Source organism: Neolamprologus brichardi, chromosome 17 (genome assembly GCF_056152115.1).
Source record: "Neolamprologus brichardi isolate AB-2024 chromosome 17, ASM5615211v1, whole genome shotgun sequence".
Taxonomy (NCBI): Eukaryota; Metazoa; Chordata; class Actinopteri; order Cichliformes; family Cichlidae; genus Neolamprologus; species Neolamprologus brichardi.
Genome location: NC_142120.1, coordinates 12,278,554 through 12,298,638, shown reverse-complemented (window position 1 = coordinate 12,298,638; position 20,085 = coordinate 12,278,554). Strand labels below are relative to the sequence as shown.

Genomic DNA, 20,085 nt, shown 5'->3' with positions numbered 1-20,085 from the left:
AACTGACATATTTTAATGTTGGGTCATTTTGAATTTGCAATAACATCTGAAAAAAAGAATAAATAAGAAAGGGCAAAAAAAAAAGCTGGAAAAACAAGTGGTACTAAAAATAAACAGTTGGCACATTTTGCAATTAATTAGGTTAATTGGCAAAAAAGAGCATCTCAGGAAGGGAGAATCTGCAAAACTCAGCATCTAAAAATTGTGAAAAAATTTCTGAAAAACATTCCTCAAAGTAAAACACTTTTTATTACATGTCAGGCATCAAAATATTTAGAGAATCTGGAAAAATCAATATTGAGTGACTGTCAACAGGCACGATTCCTACATGAAAATCAGCACAGTTCACTGAGCCATGCATAAAGGCATGTTAAAGCCCTATCATGGAAAAAAAAAAGAACACATACATTAGCACAATCTAAAAAGGCCCTGTGGCAACTTTTTTGAAATTTGTAGCTGCCATAAAACTCAAAATAACTGATTTTTATTTCGTGATTTTCATAAATTGGTGCATTTTGTTTAATAATTTGATATGTTTTCTATTGTTAATCAAATGTAGGTTCATGAGATTTCTGTTTTTACTGACATTTTATGCAGGATTCAAACTTTCTGCAATTCAATTTGTGCATGATGTGTTATACTGTCATCATATGCCCTAGGAATCACGTAGTAATGAGCTATAATTACCTTTTTTTTTTATTTGTGCACCTCATAAAAGCATTGTATCATTTGAATGAACAGGACAAATAGGATTGCACTATAAGCACATTATTCTAGTATATAAAATATAATAATTGCATGCAATGGTATAAAATTGTAGAGATCACCATAAGGCATTTCAGTTCAACCTGATGGGAATGTGAAGGATTTAAACATAGAGTTAATTAATTTAAGTAATTTAACTTCGGGAGAAGTGTCTAAAGAAACAGCTGTATAAACAAATATGTAGCATATAGCACAATGTGTGTGTAAATGGATAGTATTGTTAATGTTATCCATCCTCACAAAACTGAAACTAACAAACCTATTAGATAAGCAGAGGCGTATGGTTCGTTGAGAAAAATAATACAATATAACAGTCAAAACAGAAATTGCAGTTATCACTTTCAATCCATACATGTGCAAAAAATAGGATTTTATCATTTATAAGATGTTTACAAAAGTAAACTAGAATAAGGTCACAAAGTCACATAATATACAATATCACCAAATATTCTACTAAATATTTCCACAGTCAACTGTTGGTGGTATGATAATAAAGTGGAAGCTATTGGGAACGACTGCAACTCAGCTACAAAGTGGTAGGCCAAATAAAATCACAGGTGGGCGTGTGCTTAGACACGTAATGCACACAGGTCACCAACTTTCTGCAGCGTCAGTCGTGACAGACCTCTAAACTTAATGTGGCCTTCAGATCAGCTCAAGAACAGTGCGTAGTAAGCTTTATGGAATGGGTGCAGCCAAGCCTTACATCACCAAGCGCAATGCCAAGCCTTGGATGCAGTGATGTAAAGCAAACTGCCACTGGACTCTAGAGCAGTGGAGATGTATTCTCCGGGGTGACGAATCATGTTTCTCCATTTCACAATCCAAAGAATTAGTCTGGGTTTGATGGTTGCCATGAGAACAGTACTCGTCTGATTGCACTGTTCCAAGTATAAAGTTTGGTGTATGGTGTGGGGTTGTTTTTAGGAGTTGGCGCAGCCCCTTAGTTCCAGTGAAAGGAATTCAGCATGCTTCAGCATACCAAGACATTTTGGATAATTTCTTGCTGTCAGAATCATGAGAACAGTTTTTTTAAAGATCCTTTCCTGTTCCTACACGATTCTCCAAAAGTGCACAAAGCAAGGTCCATAAAGACATGGATGAGTGAGTTTGATGTGGAAAAACCTGACTGGCTTGCACAGAGTCCTGACCTCAACCCGATACAGCACATTTTGAAGTGAGTGGAGACAGTGAGACAGGCCTTATCGCCCAAGATCAGAGTCTGACCTCAGAAATGTAAGTCTGGAAGAATGGTCAAAAATTCCAGTAAGCACACTCTTAAACCTTATGGGAAAGCCTTACCAGAGAAGTTGAAGATGGGATAGTTGCAACATGTGGCCTGACATCATATGAAACCCTTTGGACTAAGGATGAGATCCCACTCATATAGTGTACATGTGAAGGCAGAAGAACCAACACTTTTGTCAATATAGGAAAATTTGATTAAAGATCTGTGATTTTTAACAACAACCGGTAATTTATGTAAGTAAATTATGCAGTTATTTATTTAAGGCTCAAATGAAAGGATGGTAGGCAGGATAGGATGATAGGAAATGAAGAGTTAAAGTGAGAAATAAAAGCCTCAACTTGAAAAACAGACCCTACAACTTTTCCATAGAATGGTAGTATTAAAATTTCAGGTACAAAGGTATTTGATTTGAAGACTGACAATGCTGGGTAAAAGCCAGGGGGGTTGTTAAAGTTATTACAATTCATCGTGAAGAACAAAGTAATGTTTACAGCACATTTACTGGCATAATTGTCAGAATGCGTCACTCAGAAAAGTTCATTACGTTTGGTGCATTGTTTTAATTTTGTTGCCACTTGTTTTTTTGCATTCATTTTTGCTTGCCACCCAGGTTTAGCAGTGAGCAGAGCAGGGGCGATTTTAGCCCATTTTTGGGGGTGCTTCCCCCAAAATGAATCAAAGCACCCCCAAAGATTTCTTACTTTTTTTTGACAATATTTGCTGTTTGTGTGACACACTACTAAAAATATAAAAAACATACAGTACTTGGTTGAGACGTAACATTTTAAGAAACAAAAGTATAGATACCCCCCCTCCCAAAATGGTTTGTTCCAGCTCGCCTCTCCCCTACTCTGGCTCTAGTGCCGTTGCTGCCAGAGCGATGGTGGCTGAGACGCAGCAGAGCAGAGGTGTAAGTGCCTGACTTAAAACAGGACATGTTAACTGCATTTAACCTTCAGTTACTCTTTATATAGTTAGGTAGGACTCAGGCCATGCTTCTTTTTAGCTGAAAAACATTACACTCAGGTAACCTGCAGTGTTGAAAACGTGTTTTGCGACAATGTTTGCTACCCTACAATCCGTCCTACTGTGTAGTAAAATCAGCGACATTTGACTGTCCTGTTGCTCCCATTGAAATTTATACAGCCTATTTAAAATCTAAAACTTAAAATTGTCCGTAGCCTACTGTTGTTACCACTGTCCTGTTTGAAATGGAATGAAAGAATCTGGTTATTTTGTCATTTGTGCCGATATTAAACCCAGGAGCCACATTCAGGTAAAAGTGTAAGAACAAATGATCCGTCAGTAAAGGATAATGTTGGATCAGTGTTTCAATATTTATATCTTTTATTAGATGTTCATGTGGTTTGGTTATTTGCCTTTTGGTTGAAAGTACACTGAGAGAGGACTTTTTTATTAGTGATCTTAATAATATTTTTTTCATATTAATGTAATTTTTTCATCTAATTGAATACAATCTATTTGTGTATGATTATCAGTCCAAAGAGGGAGAGAGGAAAGAGGGGAACATGAGGAGAAAGTGCAAGGTCAGGAAGAACCAGGTAATAGACAAGGAACAGTGACAGGCAAAACAGAAACTGTTAAACTGCTTGAGAGAGTTGACCACCAAAAGTATTTGCCAACTTCAAGGTGAGGCGACACAGTTTAAAATGAAAGGAATAAATCTGCAGAGCCATAGTAGTATCTGCAGTAAAGATATTTTCATACATTGTACCATAGGCAAAGTTGCCTCCATTTTTATAATTTTTTTTTATCAATAATTTGTACATTTCAAGGAGTCTATTTTCATGTATCTGTATTGTATTATACATACACATTAAAAGTGAATCTCTGTCCAAAAAATTTAAAAAGTTTACTTCTTACTCACTATGATCACCATTCATCATTTTTCCCCAGTAAAGTAATTAAGGTTAGGATGTGTTTTGTTTTTTTAGTTTTTAGTTCCAATCCATTCTTCTTTTGCAGCATTTAAATAACCTTGATCAGATTTGATGGTTTTGTTACAGACTTTTAAAAAAAAGTGTTTTGCTTTTCTTTCACAAATGTGGGGATTAAATTGTGTTAAAATGTACAAAACAATGTCATGTTTTGTGACGAGGACCCAGGCACAGAGAGACTTGATGAATTTAAGAATCTTATGATTTAATAAAGAAATTTGCAGACTTGCATAGAGATGGTAAAATTATGATGACTGATAACGGAGATGAAGACAACAGATGATGAGGCCAGAGAGGCACAGGGGTTTAAATGCACCAAGGAGACAGTCAGAGGGAACTCAGGACAACTGGAGACATTTAAGGATGCGGGGACTAACAGAGACAGGGAAGAAGTCTCATCGTGACGAGTAAAGTTTATCTTGCCTGGCTGAGCAGCTCTGGGTGCTCAGCACCCCCAAAGCTCTGATCCTAGAATCGCCCCTGGAGCAGAGAGATTACAATTTTAGATTTTTTACTCATTTTTATTCTGCTTTTAATTGTTATTTTCACTTCAGTCTAGTTTCACTCTGTTTCCAGAGTTAGTTTGCTTTTTTCACATTTCACAATTTTTTAAGGTTATAGGATATATTAAAGCCAGAATCAGCACTAAATGCAGCCAAATGAAGCAATACATATAAATGATAGCAAGGTGCCCTAAAGATCAATACCTAGCAGGCATAACAAACTCCTAACATCTAACCATACCATTGCTACCTACAGTTCCCAACTTCATGAAACCCAACAGTCCTACAAGGTCTCCAAAACTAACAGCAATCAGGATGAAGAATAAACAGTCATGCTTTGTGAAGTACAGCAAGCAGTGAACAGGCTGAGTAGTGGTTGGTCACCTGGTTCCAATGGAATTCAAGTAGAACCCCTCAAGCATAGAGGACTGGGTCAGTCTGCAGAGTCTTATTTAACATCTGCTCAAAAGTGTGGGACTCTGAACCAAATCTGTAGAGTGAATTGACTGTAACCAGTGAAAAAGTAAACAGCCTTATGTGAGAACTACAAAGCAATACGGATAATAACCCAATCAAGTAAAATTCTACTAGAGGTCACAAGCCAGTGACTGCAACTGCATGCTCCTGGTGATTCCAAAACGTAGCAGAAGTAACACTGAACAAACTCTCACCTTGGCAGAGAAACATAGGGGAGGCAGAAGGACTTCACTGATTACAAGTAGGCACATGATCACACACAGGTCCAGGTGCTTTTCAAGGTCTTGGACCACTGGAGCTTCCCAAAAACCTTGGCAATCTTATAAATGTCCTCCATAACAAAGCTGTTAGTGTCATGAAAATAGTAGAGCTGTTTAGCAACACTGTATCCTATCAGACTTATTTAACATTTGCTTGAGTAGGAGTGCTCTTCAGAGGGCACCTGTTCAGCAACTTCCACTTTGCTGATGACTTTGCCTTTATTCCAGGGACATCAACTAAAGTGCAGCACCTGCTGAAATCAGTTTGCTTAGTCGGTACTGGACATGACAAGGAAATAAGCAAGTCAACAGCAAAGCTAATGTTCACCAGCAAAGAATGTGAGCTCTTAAATATCAAGCTGAATGGAAACGTCCTCGAACAAATGACTTACTTCATATATTTGACATCATCCTTAATAGAGAACAACTGCAGTGATAGTGGCATAAAAAGAAGAATTACTAAAGCATGTAAAGAGTGTGTAAAATGAGAACCCAAATGCAGGACGCAAAGGCTGAGATCAAAAATAAAATGTGAGCCGTTTATGGCTGATAAAGGTCTATGCTAAAATCCAAGACAGAAGGAAACCAAAGTCCAAGAAACAAATGAACTCAGAGAAAACACACACGGGAAGCAGGGAGGCACAACACAAAAAGGTTTAACTGAAAGTCTGGGGTGTATATACAGTATGCAAGGGGAGTGGAAACAGCAGGGAAACAAGAAACATGTAAAACATAGTCAACATTCAGCAAGACAAGAAATAAAACTAGAAATAAGACCACAAAGTCAAGAGACAGCCAAAAAAAACCAATCATTATGGAAAGAGACAAGACCCGAACACACATAATCTTGACACAGAAAGATACAAGAGGAAAGGCTAGGCAACTACACAAAATGATCCAAACCCCAATACTAATAAATATTACAACTAGATAGCAACTGAAACAAAGAACTAAAGGGACAGAAAGGAATATGACAATCAAATATAATTGACATACAAACCATGAACCAAATAGCATTTTAAATAAAAGTCCACAAAAATTCTGGGGCTAGGACCCAGGATATTGACAGATACATATGGCAGTTGGCGTGTGGATCTTTCTGTATAGCTCTACTGCTGCTACAAGAGTAGCAAACGATAATTTCTATTTTAAATCCCTATTTAAGAATATTTTTAAAAATTAATGGGAAACTGATTTGAGGAAAACCAATTCCAGACCCAAATTAGCCAAATATTTGAAGAAAGATTTCCACCTCTTCAGAGTGTGTTAGACAATCTGTGGTGCAGTTTGTAGTTGTGCATCATCTTTATTGGTCTAAGGACAAATCAAAAATCCAGACACACCTTGATCTTCCATGTGACCAATGCAGAGGGCGCCAGCTATACTTTTACATACGTTTTGATTATGTCCAAAGCTATAGATCATATGCCAATGTATTTTTGAGACTTTCTCTAAAATATATGGCCAAATGGTACATTCATCTCTGCTGATTTCACTTTTTTTTTCTTTTTTTTTTTTTTACATATTTCTCTTAGTGAGCATGATGCTTGTGATTTCCTTGTCTTCGTTTCTCTATTGCCCAGAAGACTCATACTTTCTAAACAGAAGGATTCTCTGCCCACCACCATCTCTGATGGTGGGCAGAGGGCCCGGTGGCGCCAGTGTCCGGCAGCCTCGCCTCTGTCAGTGCGCCCCAGGGCAGCTGTGGCTACAACGTAGCTGCCATCACCAGTGTGTGAATGTGTGTGTGAATGGGTGAATGACTGAATGTAGTGTAAAGCGCTTAGGGACTGAGTAAAGCGCTATACAAATGCAGGCCATTTACCATGTTTTGCCACTGGAAGAAAGGTAATGCCTCATTTTCATCTTGAAAAATATATATCATTAGAGGATCTTTTGGGAAATTGTATGTTACCTGGCAACCATTCACATCCTTTGTCGAAAGCGTGGCAGCTGTTGTTATTAACACATAACTGTAATGTTATTAGAGTACTGAATGCATAAATGACCATTTATTTTTATACATGATTGAGTAAATATGTTAATGATGTCTCACTATGTTCGTGTCCTTGATCTGCAATTCTAGGGGTAGACTGGGAGACGTTTGATAAATGGGTTCAAATTGGTTTATGAAGGTCGGTATTATATTTTTTTGGCACGAAATACAATAAAAAAATGACCTTGATAAAATAATGTCAATGCTTATATTTACGTTTTTAGATTAAGATTGCCTTGATTGAGCCACATATGCGTCTTTTTATTGTCTGCTGTTTTTGGTATTTCAATGGATATCACCCTTTATCTTTTACAGTTTCCTTTTAAAGAATGCAGCGACTCAGCCAAAAACATTAGGAATGATCATAGTAACAATGACTACTTATAGAAATTTATGGCAGTTTCTGGAGTAGTTCGATATTTTATTCCAGATGAAGCAGGCTGATAAAGCAACACCGCCACCCGAAGAGCAGCCATGCTGGGGAGCAGAGTGAGGGCAGAAATACTGCAGAGTCTTTCTATAAAGTGCACTGCTGAGGTGAGTCTAGGTAAAATCCATTATTCTTTATTGATTCTCCAAGTATCTCTACACGGAGGAGGAGATGGAGATAAAAGAGGAGCAGATGAGTAACAGAGGGAGTTTTAAGCTTTGTTACAAGTGAGATGTGGGTTATTAAAAAAAAAAAGGGGGGGGGGGGGGGAGGCTGGGGTTTAATGTTCTTAATATTTTGTAAATTCTGTTTAGTCAGCAGTTTTATTTAGTCCCAGAGCTGTCAGAGGTTTCTAAAATATGGAGCAGCTTATTTTAATACCCACAGAGACCTCTTGAGGTTTTGGAAAACAATAGCTTACACAATGTTTGGTACTGTTGCAAGAAAAAAGAGAAAGTTTGAGCTGCCCTTTTCCAGCATTTTTCATCCAAAAATATCTATTAATAATGTGAGACAGGCTGTTCACACGGTTGCTCCAAGGAGACCTGAGGCAATGCAGAGTCAGCCTGTGAAGTTTCTCCCTGTGTGTCACAGGGATTTGAATCCAGCAGCAAATGTCAGGTTTCCCAGAGATTTCCATTCATTTTAAAAGGTCTCAAATAAAGTTGACACTTTATTGCATAAAATTAAATAAAACTCAATTAAACCAATATATGTTATCAGAACTGTCTCCTTAAGTTGAATAGTAGATACTCCAATTTTAGTTGTAGGCCTTTCGAAAGCTTCCACCTGATTAAAAGAAGAGGAATCTATATTGGTTGCATGTTGTTGACTCCTGGCCAGCTTTGGTGTCCAAAACCAATACCCGTCAGCCTGTTCTTCCTCCCTATTGGCTCACAGGAGATCGATAGTGAGAAGGCAGCAAGGCCGCAGGCACGGATTGTAGATGAACCTAAACCATTACAGGTGACAGGAGGAAAAGGGAGGATGTGCTGGATGTACAATGGCTGCTTATATTTAGTGGAGATAATATGTTCTGAAGGTCTTTCTTAATAAGTCCCTGAAAACATATCGCATTGTGTGGCTGTAAATCTTTGCTGGGAACAGAAAATGATTTTTTTTCTTTAAAAATATATAAAGAAAGCAATTCCAAGAGTCCATTAAAAGGTGTATTAATTCTGCATGTCGCAGAAGAGAAAAAGTGTGCAGCTGCTTCAGATATTGACTCACTTTCCTCTGTGATTTTTTTTCTCGTTGTGCGGTGAATATATAACAGGAACGAAGACAGACCAAAGCACGCCAAGGGTGTGGTGGTCGAGGCATGGCCTGCTGTGAACAACAGCTGAAGGTGATGAAACAGCCCTGAAACAGCTTTATAGAGGATGAAATAAATACATAACATACTCAGATGTGACAAAAGGCTTCTCACTCTTGTCTCTCTAATGTCTCCCATCTGAAACCTCATGAAATATCTAAGCATTCATAAAAACATTTAAAGAAAATCAATGTGGACTAACTTTAACTTTTCTTCTATATATTAAAAGGAAAGCATGTTAAACTGCCCAACTTTACAGCAGACATAAACATGTTTACAGCCTGGTTCATAACTATTTGTTTTTGTCTACAGACAATATACTTATTTGTGAAGGGCGAATTTATGAAACACACCTGTAAACTTTACTAAGGTTTGAATTTACTGACAGTTGCCTTCCGAAGCATAGCTGAATGATAACAGTGCTCTTAGTGCCTTTGGTAGCTTTTTAATCCAACTGGCTGACATATAACATGGCTTTTCATATGGTTATTTCTAAAAACAAAACTAAATATGGTCACTTCTAAGTCAAAAAACAATGGAAATGGCCATAAAGCTCAAACTGAGGCCTGGAAATCCATAAACTAATAGACAAAAAGCTATATCTATATTTTATACACAGTCTGCAAGTTGTTCTCATCAATGCAGTGCTTTAACCTCTTTTGTTTTTTCACAGTTAAGTACCCATAAATGTTTTTTGTTTTTTTTATTTAATGCCTAGCATATGAAGACTTTGACTCAGTGACGACAACATGGCCAGGTCTTATATCCTTAATACTTTTTTTTGACTGAGGGAAACACGGTGCAGTTTGCCCAAGTATGTGTGTGTATTTTTATGTCCATTTAAACCCTTGAATCCACAAGTTTAATTCTACATTAAAGCTGCTTTTCTGTGTCATTACCTCCAAATATAGACTATCGTTTAGAAAAGAAACAGGATTTGCCTCAAGCTGCTTATTTGACACATCACCCCAGGAAGCTATGAATATATACAGCTTCTAGTTAGTGCAGCAGAAGACCAGAAGCTAAAGAAATGGGCTTTACATAAAGGAAGGTTGCTAGTTTGCACCCTCAAAGTAATGGGAGAAAGTTGAAATGGTGATTTAAATGAATAAAAATTTATTTAAAACACTTTTTTGCTTTGCTATGAGTAAATGTTGCAACCCTAAATTCAGTGACTGACTGATAACTTTGTATGTAAAATGTTTACACTTTGGGGCCACTTAAGGCACAAAACACAAGATAACCTTATGAGAAAGGCAAAATGATAACCTTGAGATAAATACAGTAAAAACAAATAAAACCAAAAAGGCAGGTGTTCCCTGATTTAAGGCTGTATTAGACAGACAAATATCTGGCGTTATGTCGCATTGTGAGAGAGGCTTTAAGGCCTGCCTTTTAAAAGTTTCACTAACAAAATTGGCCTGGAACAAAAGAAAATGACAGAGTTGACCTACATCTATCAATCCACCAACCTGATGGTTTATTTGTGATTCATATGGTATTTAAAATTTATATATGCAGTGCAGCCTATGATTTGCCATCATTGTGCAGTCTACTTACGTAAAGCTTGATGCTGTGCCCAAGTTTATTAAATCCAAGTTGCACAGTTTGATTTGGAATAAGTGAAATCTCAGAGCCTGTAGGCATTTCTACTTCTCCAAAGGTTTTGTGTTCCTCATAAAACTTTCCAGATCATTGTCTTTCCTCATTAGTTTAACTGTTACCCAGCTAACCAGCTTCACACCAGGTGGGTAGTTGCACTTTATTGAGTTATTAAGTGCAACTTTATAGCTCACCTCCATGCTTCCTATTTACAAAGCATCTGCACTGTCAGGGTCCTGGGTCGGAGTAGTTATTAATTATATTATTATATGTATTTTGTTATTGCTGTCCCTCATTCTCCCTGCTTGTAGATATGTGTGTATGTAGGTGTGTGTGGGTGTGGCCCTGGCAGGTGATTGGCCACACCTGAAGTCCGTGACACACCTGCAGCTGATCAGGCCTCAGAGGAGCTACTTGAGAGTGTGGTGGAGCTCTCTCCGACGCGGGATCATTCTGTCACGGTCTGCCACCCAGACCGTGGGGGTGTGAGGAAAAGGAGGACCCAGGCGTGGAGCTCTGTGTGCTAAGCAGTGCGTTTATTTACAGTGGTAAGGAAAATAACAGTAAATCCTCTGTGCAATCCCGACTCCCGTGACGTGTCCTCTTCCCAGTGTCAGTGTCCCTTCTCCCCGCTCCTTGGTGTCTGAGCACCCCGTGCTCGCTGTCCTCTCGTCTCCCCGCTTCTCCCGGGGAGACAACAAACAGGCAGCCGTAAGACACACGCAATACGGAAGAACAATCGTACTGACTGGCCGAGAGACTGACGTGAAGTCACGCAATGATCCCGCGTCGGAGAGAGCTCCACCACACTCTCAAGTAGCTCCTCCGAGGCCTTATCAGCTGCAGGTGTGTCACGGACTTCAGGTGTGGCCAATTACCTGCCAGGGCCACACACACACACACCTACATACACACATATCTACAAGCAGTAAGAACGAGGGACAGCAATAACAAAATACATATAATAATATAATTAATAACTGCTCCGACCCAGGACCCTGACATGCACATTCTTAGTCTTTCAGTTCAGTATAAGCTACCGCTGTTTTATTAAAACCTGCTTGTCTGTGACCGTCCTCCCCGTTGTCTGGATTGTTTGTCTGATTCTTTCTGTCCCAGAGTTCCAGACTGTCGCCTTGCTTATTGATCACAGTGCCTTCAATTCAGCCTGCTCTCACTGACTTTTTGCATTTTGTTCTTCTTTCCAGTTATTGAGTAGTTGCAACAAGGTACTGGCTGATAATATAATTTCATGATGTTTTATCTTTATTACAAAGTGCTTTTCTGTGGGCTGAATGTGCCATACCGCTGAAAGAAACTTAGACAAGACTTCATACAAAGAACTGAGCTTGAGAGTCTCTGTCATAGGACAGTGTGTCTAATCACCAGACCACCCGCTGTTACTGTCAACCCACCCCCGGTCCCTGCAGCAATAAATGCAACGCTTGTGCTTTATGTTGAAGATTAATGGCATCAATCATACCTCCTCATCAGGCCACACGCACATACACATTGCAGACACTGTAATCAGCACTGGTATTTTATTTTTTATTTTTTTTGCAGATTAACGCTCATTTTGTCTTTTCCTTTGGGTTATTCTGTGAGTGAAATGAACTGGCACTGCTTAGAGCCACAAGAGTAATTATTTATTGTCAGGCTCTGCTACTTTCATCTTAGAACTTACGAACTGTCTTTTACTCTGTAGAAGAACATGTGAAATAGTGGGAAGTTTCTTTAAGTTAGCGTAGTTTCATTGACGTAATCCAGAATCACAGAGATCTGAGCCATGGGAAGGACCTGAGCCGCATACCCCAAAGACATGGAATGAGGATAGACTAGTCGTGATTAGTCTAAGCTTATTCCTGGCACCACCCATCAGTAACACTTTAGAAAAGCGGTCCCCAACCCCCGGGCCACGGTACCAGTCTGAGTTGTTTGGTACCGGGCCGCGAGAGTTGAGGCTCGGGTGTGAAATTTATTGTTTTTTAGGCTTTTTGTCACTTGTTATCTTTATTTTTTTAATCGTTTTTATCATTAACCCGGTTTCCCTGGGTCTTTTCACATCTGTTATGAATAAATCTTCTTTTTTGGTATCGGTACTGGTTTTATTTTGTTGTATTTATCCGTGACACCTTAAAAGCCAGTCTGTGAAAATATTGTCGGACATAAACCGGTCCGTGGCACAAAAAAGGTTGGGGACTGCTACTTTAGAATAAAATTAATGTCATGTATAGGTGACATCAATTATATTGCATATTAATTATATATTAGTGCTAATAGTACTTTTTAAGATTTCTGCATTGTATTTATTAACTGTATTAAGCCTTTAATGTGCATAATATTCACCAGTTGTTTAGAAACCTTATTAACAATAATCTGGATTTTTGAATGAGAATATGTCAATTTAGTTTCAAGTAAATTTTCAAAGCAGTAATTACTTTTCCCAGCAGCGGATTTATTAATGCTGTTGTGAGCTGCCACCAAGTGGCGCTGATAATGAAGTGCAAGCGGCACAAACGTGCTAACATGAGCCATGACTAATGCTTGGATGATTGCAAAAGTGCTCAGAAAGCTTTCTGACCTTTGCACTTAACAGTCATCAATATGTGGTGCTGACAAGTCGGCTGTCAACATTTGTGGTATATGAAAATAGGCACTATCTTTTACTTCACATATACAGAGAATTTAAGCCTGTTTGTTTTGTTTGTTGATTTGTTTTCATTTTATAACATTGGTTTAAATGTAGAAACCATTATAAAACGGCTCTTTAACAACATAAAGTGTCAGCCGTCCTTTACACGCAACACTAATATGCTGCGTGCAGCCCTATCAGCTTTATTTAAAACACACACAAATGTTTCTAGTCCATAAAAGTATAAAACAGACTCACCACTTCCAGAAGTCATGAAGCTATTACTGGTGTTACTGTCACGCCTCAGATAACAATGTCTGGCTTTCAGCAACCAGACAACCCAGTCAAACAAAGAAGCAGTGCATGAATGCATGAAATGTCTAGGATGACAGTGTTAGTGGTCTTCTGAAGCTTTCTGGAGCTTTGATTTATAAAAGATGACATCATGGCTGAATATACTCTGTCAAAGTCTAAGGTGGAACATGTGCTGGAAAGCCTCTTTGTTTTACTTCTGCCATTAAACTGCTAAATGTTACTTGTCATAATGACTGTTGAACTTGCTTTTTCAAATTATTAAATGCTACTGTATGTCGAAAGCAAAATTATTCCCAATTTGAAAAAAACTATTTTAAAAAAGGAGCCTTTTTTAAAATTTTATTCATTTGCTTTGAGTTTACATTTAAACACAATCTTTTGCTTTCACACAAGGTCTATTTAAAACACTGAAACAGATACACAGAATGCAACTGCCACCTGTTGTTGCCCCTCCCTTCACTTTTCATCTTTCCTTTTAAATCCATCAACAGCCAAGCTGCTTGCCGTCCTTTGACGTGCCACACATAATCCTTCTGGTGCCAATAAAATGAAACACGATAAAGTCAAGTACAGATATGGAACATCACCGATGGAAACAATATGTGTTCATTTAAATCCTCTTTAATTGTCTTAAGGTGACATAACAAAACAAAATATTCTTTGGTAACAAAAAAAAAACATGGGCTTCTACACTTTTATTTTACACTTTAAGTGCCTTGAGTCGTTACACTGAGTGACTATCAGGTAAAATGCAGCACAGGTGGGATTTATACTTGCTTTTACCTCAAACTAAACTCCAGCAGCTTTCGGGTCAATTTGTCTCCCATTAGGTATTCCACTTTTTCTGTCTAGACAGCTTAACTTTTCCTGCTTTTAGAGGTGATCTCACTGTGCTCCGCCGCCTGTGTCAAACATCTTCTTACGGCCCTCCATACCTGACATGGCCTCCACATTCTTACGCCAGTCGCCTACTTCACTGGTAAGCACCTGAGAATGAAGAGAACCGGGAAAAAATAAATAAAAATCAGAAAAAATGCTTTGGTACTGAGAAACACAAGAGATTAGGAGCTAAGATGTGAGAGTGGTGATTCTGGTACCTTGTCCTGTTTCACATCCTCTTTCTTCACAGACTTGAGGTTGGCTCTGAGGTCCATTGAACCTTTGTGTTTGGAGCCCAGGAGGGCTCTCATCATCTCATCTGCTGACACCCTCACTTTTCGCAGGGCAGGCTTTTTGAACTTGCCCCCAAGGTCCTGTACCTTCAGCTTCAGCTCGTGGATCTAAAGCGTTATGACGCAAAATGTATGAAAAAAAAAAAACAGAAACAGAAAGAAAAAGCTCACTTTGTCTCCTTATTCTTCAGTTTTTAGGAGAGTACATAGTGTAAAAGTGCTGCAATAATATTTGAGGAATGTCTTTCTGTCATATTGGCCAACCTGTTCTGGTTTGACCTAAATATACAGTTAATAGAGAATTTAACCCCCAATTTCAATTCAGACATTTGTTCAAGTTATTGTTATTTTACAGATACAAAGGATATGCAGAGGTCTGGAGGATAAAAGAGACTTACATCTTTGTTATGCTTGCTCACTTTGGATTCACAGTCATATCTCTCCTCATCCACAATATCAATTTTTGTATGAAGCTGCTTGCACAGTTCCTAAAAGATCAGATATTGATAACATTAATATTATTATATTTTCTGCTTTACAAAAGCTGGTCTTTTGTGGCTTTAGAGCGCTTACTTGTAGTTCTTGCAGGGACTTTCCAGACAGTTGCAACGGAGGCAACTTTTCTCCTAAATAGCGTACTTTCTCCTCCTCCCTCTCTTGCCTCTCCTTCTCCAAATCCTCACAGGCTCTTGTGAGGAGCAGCATCTGATTGGACACAAATGGGTATCAATCACAGGACGAGGAAGTTTTAGTCTGACCGTGACAAAAATGATCATTTATGTTGGTGTTCATAAACAGTATGTATTATGTTATATGGCAGTGAGTCAGGTGTGTACCAGGAGTTAATGAAACTTGCAGCATGTGCATGGCTCGTCATATTGTTCTTATATAAAATAGTATTAAAGTAATATCAAGTTTTGTTGTCATGGGGATATATAGCAAACAAAAAAAGGCGTGTAAAGGCAACTCACTTTGAGGGAGAGCTTGCGAGAAGCCGAAATCTTCGACTTCGGCTGTAGAGAAAGCCAAAGCACAATCAGCTCAGTGATTCTAAATCAAATATTGATTACTTAGGTCTGTAAGGTGATATTTACAGTGTCCAGTACAGTAAATAAAAGGCTAACAAAGTACACTGTATCTTTCAACTAAAATTAAACATTGCACATTTTATGGAAAGACCTGCGAGTGTCAAACTTGACTCCACTTACTGCAGTCACACATAAAAAGATAACGCTTTATTATTAGGATGAAGTCAAGGGGAAAGCTCTCAGGGATGCAGATAACAATTCTGACAGATAACCACTGCCACATCTTTGCCATGTGTGCAAGGACAATGTGTCCCCTGTCCATGCATGGAGGATTAACACTGTGGAATATAGCTGGCTCACCTTTTCCCCTCTGGGATTCATCGCTCTGGATCTGTCGTGCTCCTGAAACAGCAAGCAGGAACACATGAGGACGATGATCTTAAAGGCAGGTTTACGAGTGCATTATCTATTCTTATCCTTTTAGGAAGCGAGCACAACTTTCCCTTAAAAAACATTTTCACAAATATGAACCATACAGCAGGCATAAAAGGAATTTTCTTACTCCCTTCAACTTCTTGAGCAGAAACAAACACATGGAAAGAAAGAAAGTTTGTATTAGTGACGTTTTGGTGTAATATGTCATCCCATTAAACTACACTGAAAATTAACCATGTATTTACTCCATCATGTTGATCATCATCCCAAATATAAATTTTTTCATTCTGTATTTTTTACAGTTTAACTAATGACAGCTCAGCAGATTTGTTAAGCGAATACATCAGCTACAACGTTTGTTCTGACAGAAAAAAGCAAAGCCAAACAGCAGCAGTTGCACACAGATTTTTAAGATCATCTCTTTGTTAAGTTGACAGCATTTATGTACAAGTATGTACAAATTACTATATTGTACAGCTTTAACCATTAACTGTCTTATTGTCTACAAATTCTATTTATTTTTTATATTTTCTGCTCTAATCTTGTAAGAAAATTAAAATTATATTAGTACCTTCTTGTTAGTCACTCTGGCAATATTCTGAGAAACCTTAACTAGGTAAAACACACAATATAGCATCTGTTCTTTTACCTGTAAATGAGCGTCTGTGGAGGTGAAGAGAGTCAAACAGCAGCTGCTGAAGACAATGGGCAGCTTTTTATGCGGGGTTGATGGCGAGTGGACAGCAGATATAACGTCTGGTCCCAAGAATGTGCTGGCAAGAGACCAAGCATTAAATATCACCTCCCCTGACACTGACAACACAAGGAAAGTGTAATAATAAATCCGTAGCGTTGCCTTAATGGTATTGTCTAGAGATCAGCATTTGAAATGTTATCATTTTTCCCAATTGGAATAATTGGAAAAATTCACAAGCTGATATATTAGTAACAAATGTTGACATTATTATAAGTTCTCATAAAAAGGACATTCGAAAGCTTGCCAATTCTTCTGTGTTGGAGAGGCCAGTAGCTATATAACCTAAGCAATTACATCAATTCATTATAGCTAAAGAGATTCTCTCGGTAATAAATATGCTGTTTATGAGAAACCTAAAGCCTTTACTGGGGCTAGCCAATGCAGACAATCATACTCTAAGAATAGATCAGGCCTCTTCGCCATTGTACTCTGCTTTTAACCAAGTTAGCAGTGTCAACACATGCGGTAAGGTTTACTGCAAGTACAGTAAAAAAACAGAGTTTAATTCATTTTTTTTTTCTTTTTACAGACAGTTGCAAAGAATCTGGGGTTTTCTTATCCAGGGTCTTTACATGACTAAACGGTTTACAGACTCCAGAGAAATCTCTGTGCGTATGACTGTATGAGCTCAGGAACACTTCTAACAGCTTTGTAGAAAGCAAAAATCACTGCAACCGCAAATGGTCACTTGAGTCATCTGGATTAAATCTGGGTCCTTCGCACATCTGTCAAGACCTTGTTAATGCTGGATACAGCTTTCAAAGCAACGTGCTGTTCTTTAAAATTTCCAGGAAATGGAAACAGGAAGTTGGTAAAGACAGGAAAAATCTGCTGTGTGACAAGGCATGTAACAGCCATTCATTTCCTGGGGTGAAATGAGTATCTTGGTGTAGAAAAGTCTGAGTTTCAAAATATTTGCTGTTTCATTTTAGGGTCATTTTTCAGTGACATTTGAAAAAATGACAAATTCTCTCTGTGAGAATCTACCAAAACAGTCAAAGAAATCCCAACAGAGCACACTCTTTTAAAAAAACTACATTAAAAAGCAAGGCAGTTGCTCAGAGCTGAAGAAGGCGCATATAGAAAGATTTCAAAACACAAACATCTCCTGTCAACAATTCTTTGGCACGACTTTACAAAGACTCCAGAGTATGAGCGCTAATCTTGACCTGAGCACTGACTCTTCTTGCAAATCACTTAACCCCTGAGCATCAAGTTTCTAATATTTCCAGTGGCTTATACTGGAATAAAACTGATGCAAGCGCTAAGGTGTTTTTGGTAAACTGAGCATTAGCTACAAAGGGCATCTTCATATAGAGCCACATGTAACATGGAACAGTCAATGCTCCTTTGCTCTCTTGAGGGCTTCTCACAGATTAGAAATCATTGTGAAAATTAGTGAGAATATCTGTCAGCTAAAAGATGAGCCTGTCAGACATGGTTCCTTCTGACCCTCCTTGACTTCACTGTAACGCCATTATAGACCGACCACATAATACCATTCAAGTTTAGCATCACGGATGAGTTTTGTATTCTGTGGCTTTAAGAGCAGTGCATTCAGCAGCTCTTAAGTTCAAGATAGAGTATTAAATATTCATTGCTAGAAATCTGAAAATTGCTTGCCAGTATTATTGTTCAGTTTGTTACATGTCAAACTTCTTTGTCTTCACAATTTTTAAATTAAATCAATATATATCTTGCGTCAGCTTGTATTTGAATCATTTTACCCCAATAATTTCCATTAAATTCATGGACAACATAACTCTAAGAGCTTGGGGTTTTTTGTTCCAGTAAATATTCTTATGGCATACATTACCAACTTATCTGTCATATTAGCAGTACACTGCTTTCAGCGGTGGGCAAACTGAAGAGACAATACCTCAGTGCGTAACGAGTGTCAGTAAAAGGAAGAAGATGAAGGGGACAACAAATGTTCTGTCATATTTTCTTTCCAGTGATCCTCAGCAGGTGGGAGTGCTATTTCTGATGCAACCCAACTCCCTCCTGTCTTTGCACAGACACACAGGCACCCAAAAAGAAAAACTAGGCAGGCCTTGGTATTGGGGAACTGCTTGTAATGCACTTTCTACTGGTGCTGTTTTCACAAATAGGTCAGTTTTGGGCTTTAAGGAAAGAACAAACAGAGAATTGAAAATTATGAAAATTGTTTTTTTTTATTTTAAAGAAGATATTTAAAGTTATATTTTGCATTTGTTGTATTTGTCATATGTTCCATAGTCCACCTGAACCCATGGTCATGACATAACAAGTTAGGTTATCTGTGTATTGTGTATCAAATGTACTACTTTTTAGGAAAAACAAAATGAAAGTAATTTTTTTTTTCATTTACAGCCCTAAAGTACAACTTTGAGTTATTTTAATAATCACGTATTAAACTTGAGCATCAGAATGAGGAAATACCATTTAAGTGACTTTGACCGTGTCATGATTATTGGCACCAGATGGTCTGGTCTGACTATTTCAGAAACTGCTGATTTTCCCTGCATGACCCTCTCTAGGGTTTCCAGAGGGTGCGTCAAAAACAGGCACAAAACAGTTCCCTTATAAGTATCTCATAACTGTCAGGGTCAAAGAGGCATCCTGAGAGAAAGCACAGCTGGAAGCAAAGTTAAAAAATTCAAGTTACTGAAAATCTGGTATGGCTACGCCCACACACCGGATTATTCTGGGGGGGATAAAGCAGTTACATAGCGAAGGTTTACACAGGAGGTTATACTGCAGCTGCAAGTACAGTCCAACTCAAAAGAAAAATCCTGGGCACATGGCAAAAAATGGACTTTTTTGTTGTAAAGCAATCGTCTGAAGATGGTTAAGTCTGGATTAAAATGAGATCGCAAAGTGGCTTTAGTGTGGCGTTGAGGTGTGGTAATCTCACAGCTGCAGCAGCGTCTCATGTGAAATCCTATTTCGCTTGTGCAGGAGATGTCCGGCAGGGGGCGACAGCGATTCGCATCAGAGAAGATGCTTGCTTTTACGCGTCAGTCATTGACAAGTCAGCGGTAATACAGACGTGACTCTGATGCAGGATCTTTAAAATAAAGACTCTCACTCAAGAAATATATTGAAATATGCATATGAAAAATGTTTCAAGGCAAGTCCAAAGAAGAAAGAGAAGCGCTGATGGCTAAACTTGGTACAGCAAACTTTGGAGTCGCACGCTCCGCTGAGGT

General features: G+C 38.4%; 1 protein-coding gene across 1 annotated transcript; it reads right to left on the bottom strand.

The window, feature by feature from the left end:
* Positions 1-14,107: 14,107 nt before the first annotated feature.
* Positions 14,108-16,125, bottom strand: tnni1d (troponin I, skeletal, slow d). The gene is made up of 6 exons (XM_087830608.1): positions 16,063-16,125; positions 15,646-15,687; positions 15,248-15,379; positions 15,073-15,162; positions 14,600-14,782; positions 14,108-14,489 (listed from the first exon to the last, which is right to left on the bottom strand). The coding sequence occupies exons 1-6, from the start codon at positions 16,081-16,083 to the stop codon at positions 14,388-14,390; spliced, it is 570 nt and encodes a 189-aa protein (XP_087686734.1). The 5' UTR covers positions 16,084-16,125; the 3' UTR covers positions 14,108-14,387.
* Positions 16,126-20,085: the final 3,960 nt, after the last annotated feature.

What these genes read in the sequence shown, in the direction of transcription:
- tnni1d (XM_087830608.1), bottom strand. Translation starts at nt 16,083, where the DNA reads ATGAATCCCAGAGGGGAAAAG. An exon ending in TGAATCCCAGAGGGGAAAAG is followed by an intron (nt 15,688 to 16,062) that starts GTGAGCCAGCTA and finishes CTTTCTCTACAG; the next exon opens with CCGAAGTCGAAGATTTCGGC. An exon ending in TGAGCAAGCATAACAAAGAT is followed by an intron (nt 14,783 to 15,072) that starts GTAAGTCTCTTT and finishes ATAACGCTTTAG; the next exon opens with ATCCACGAGCTGAAGCTGAA.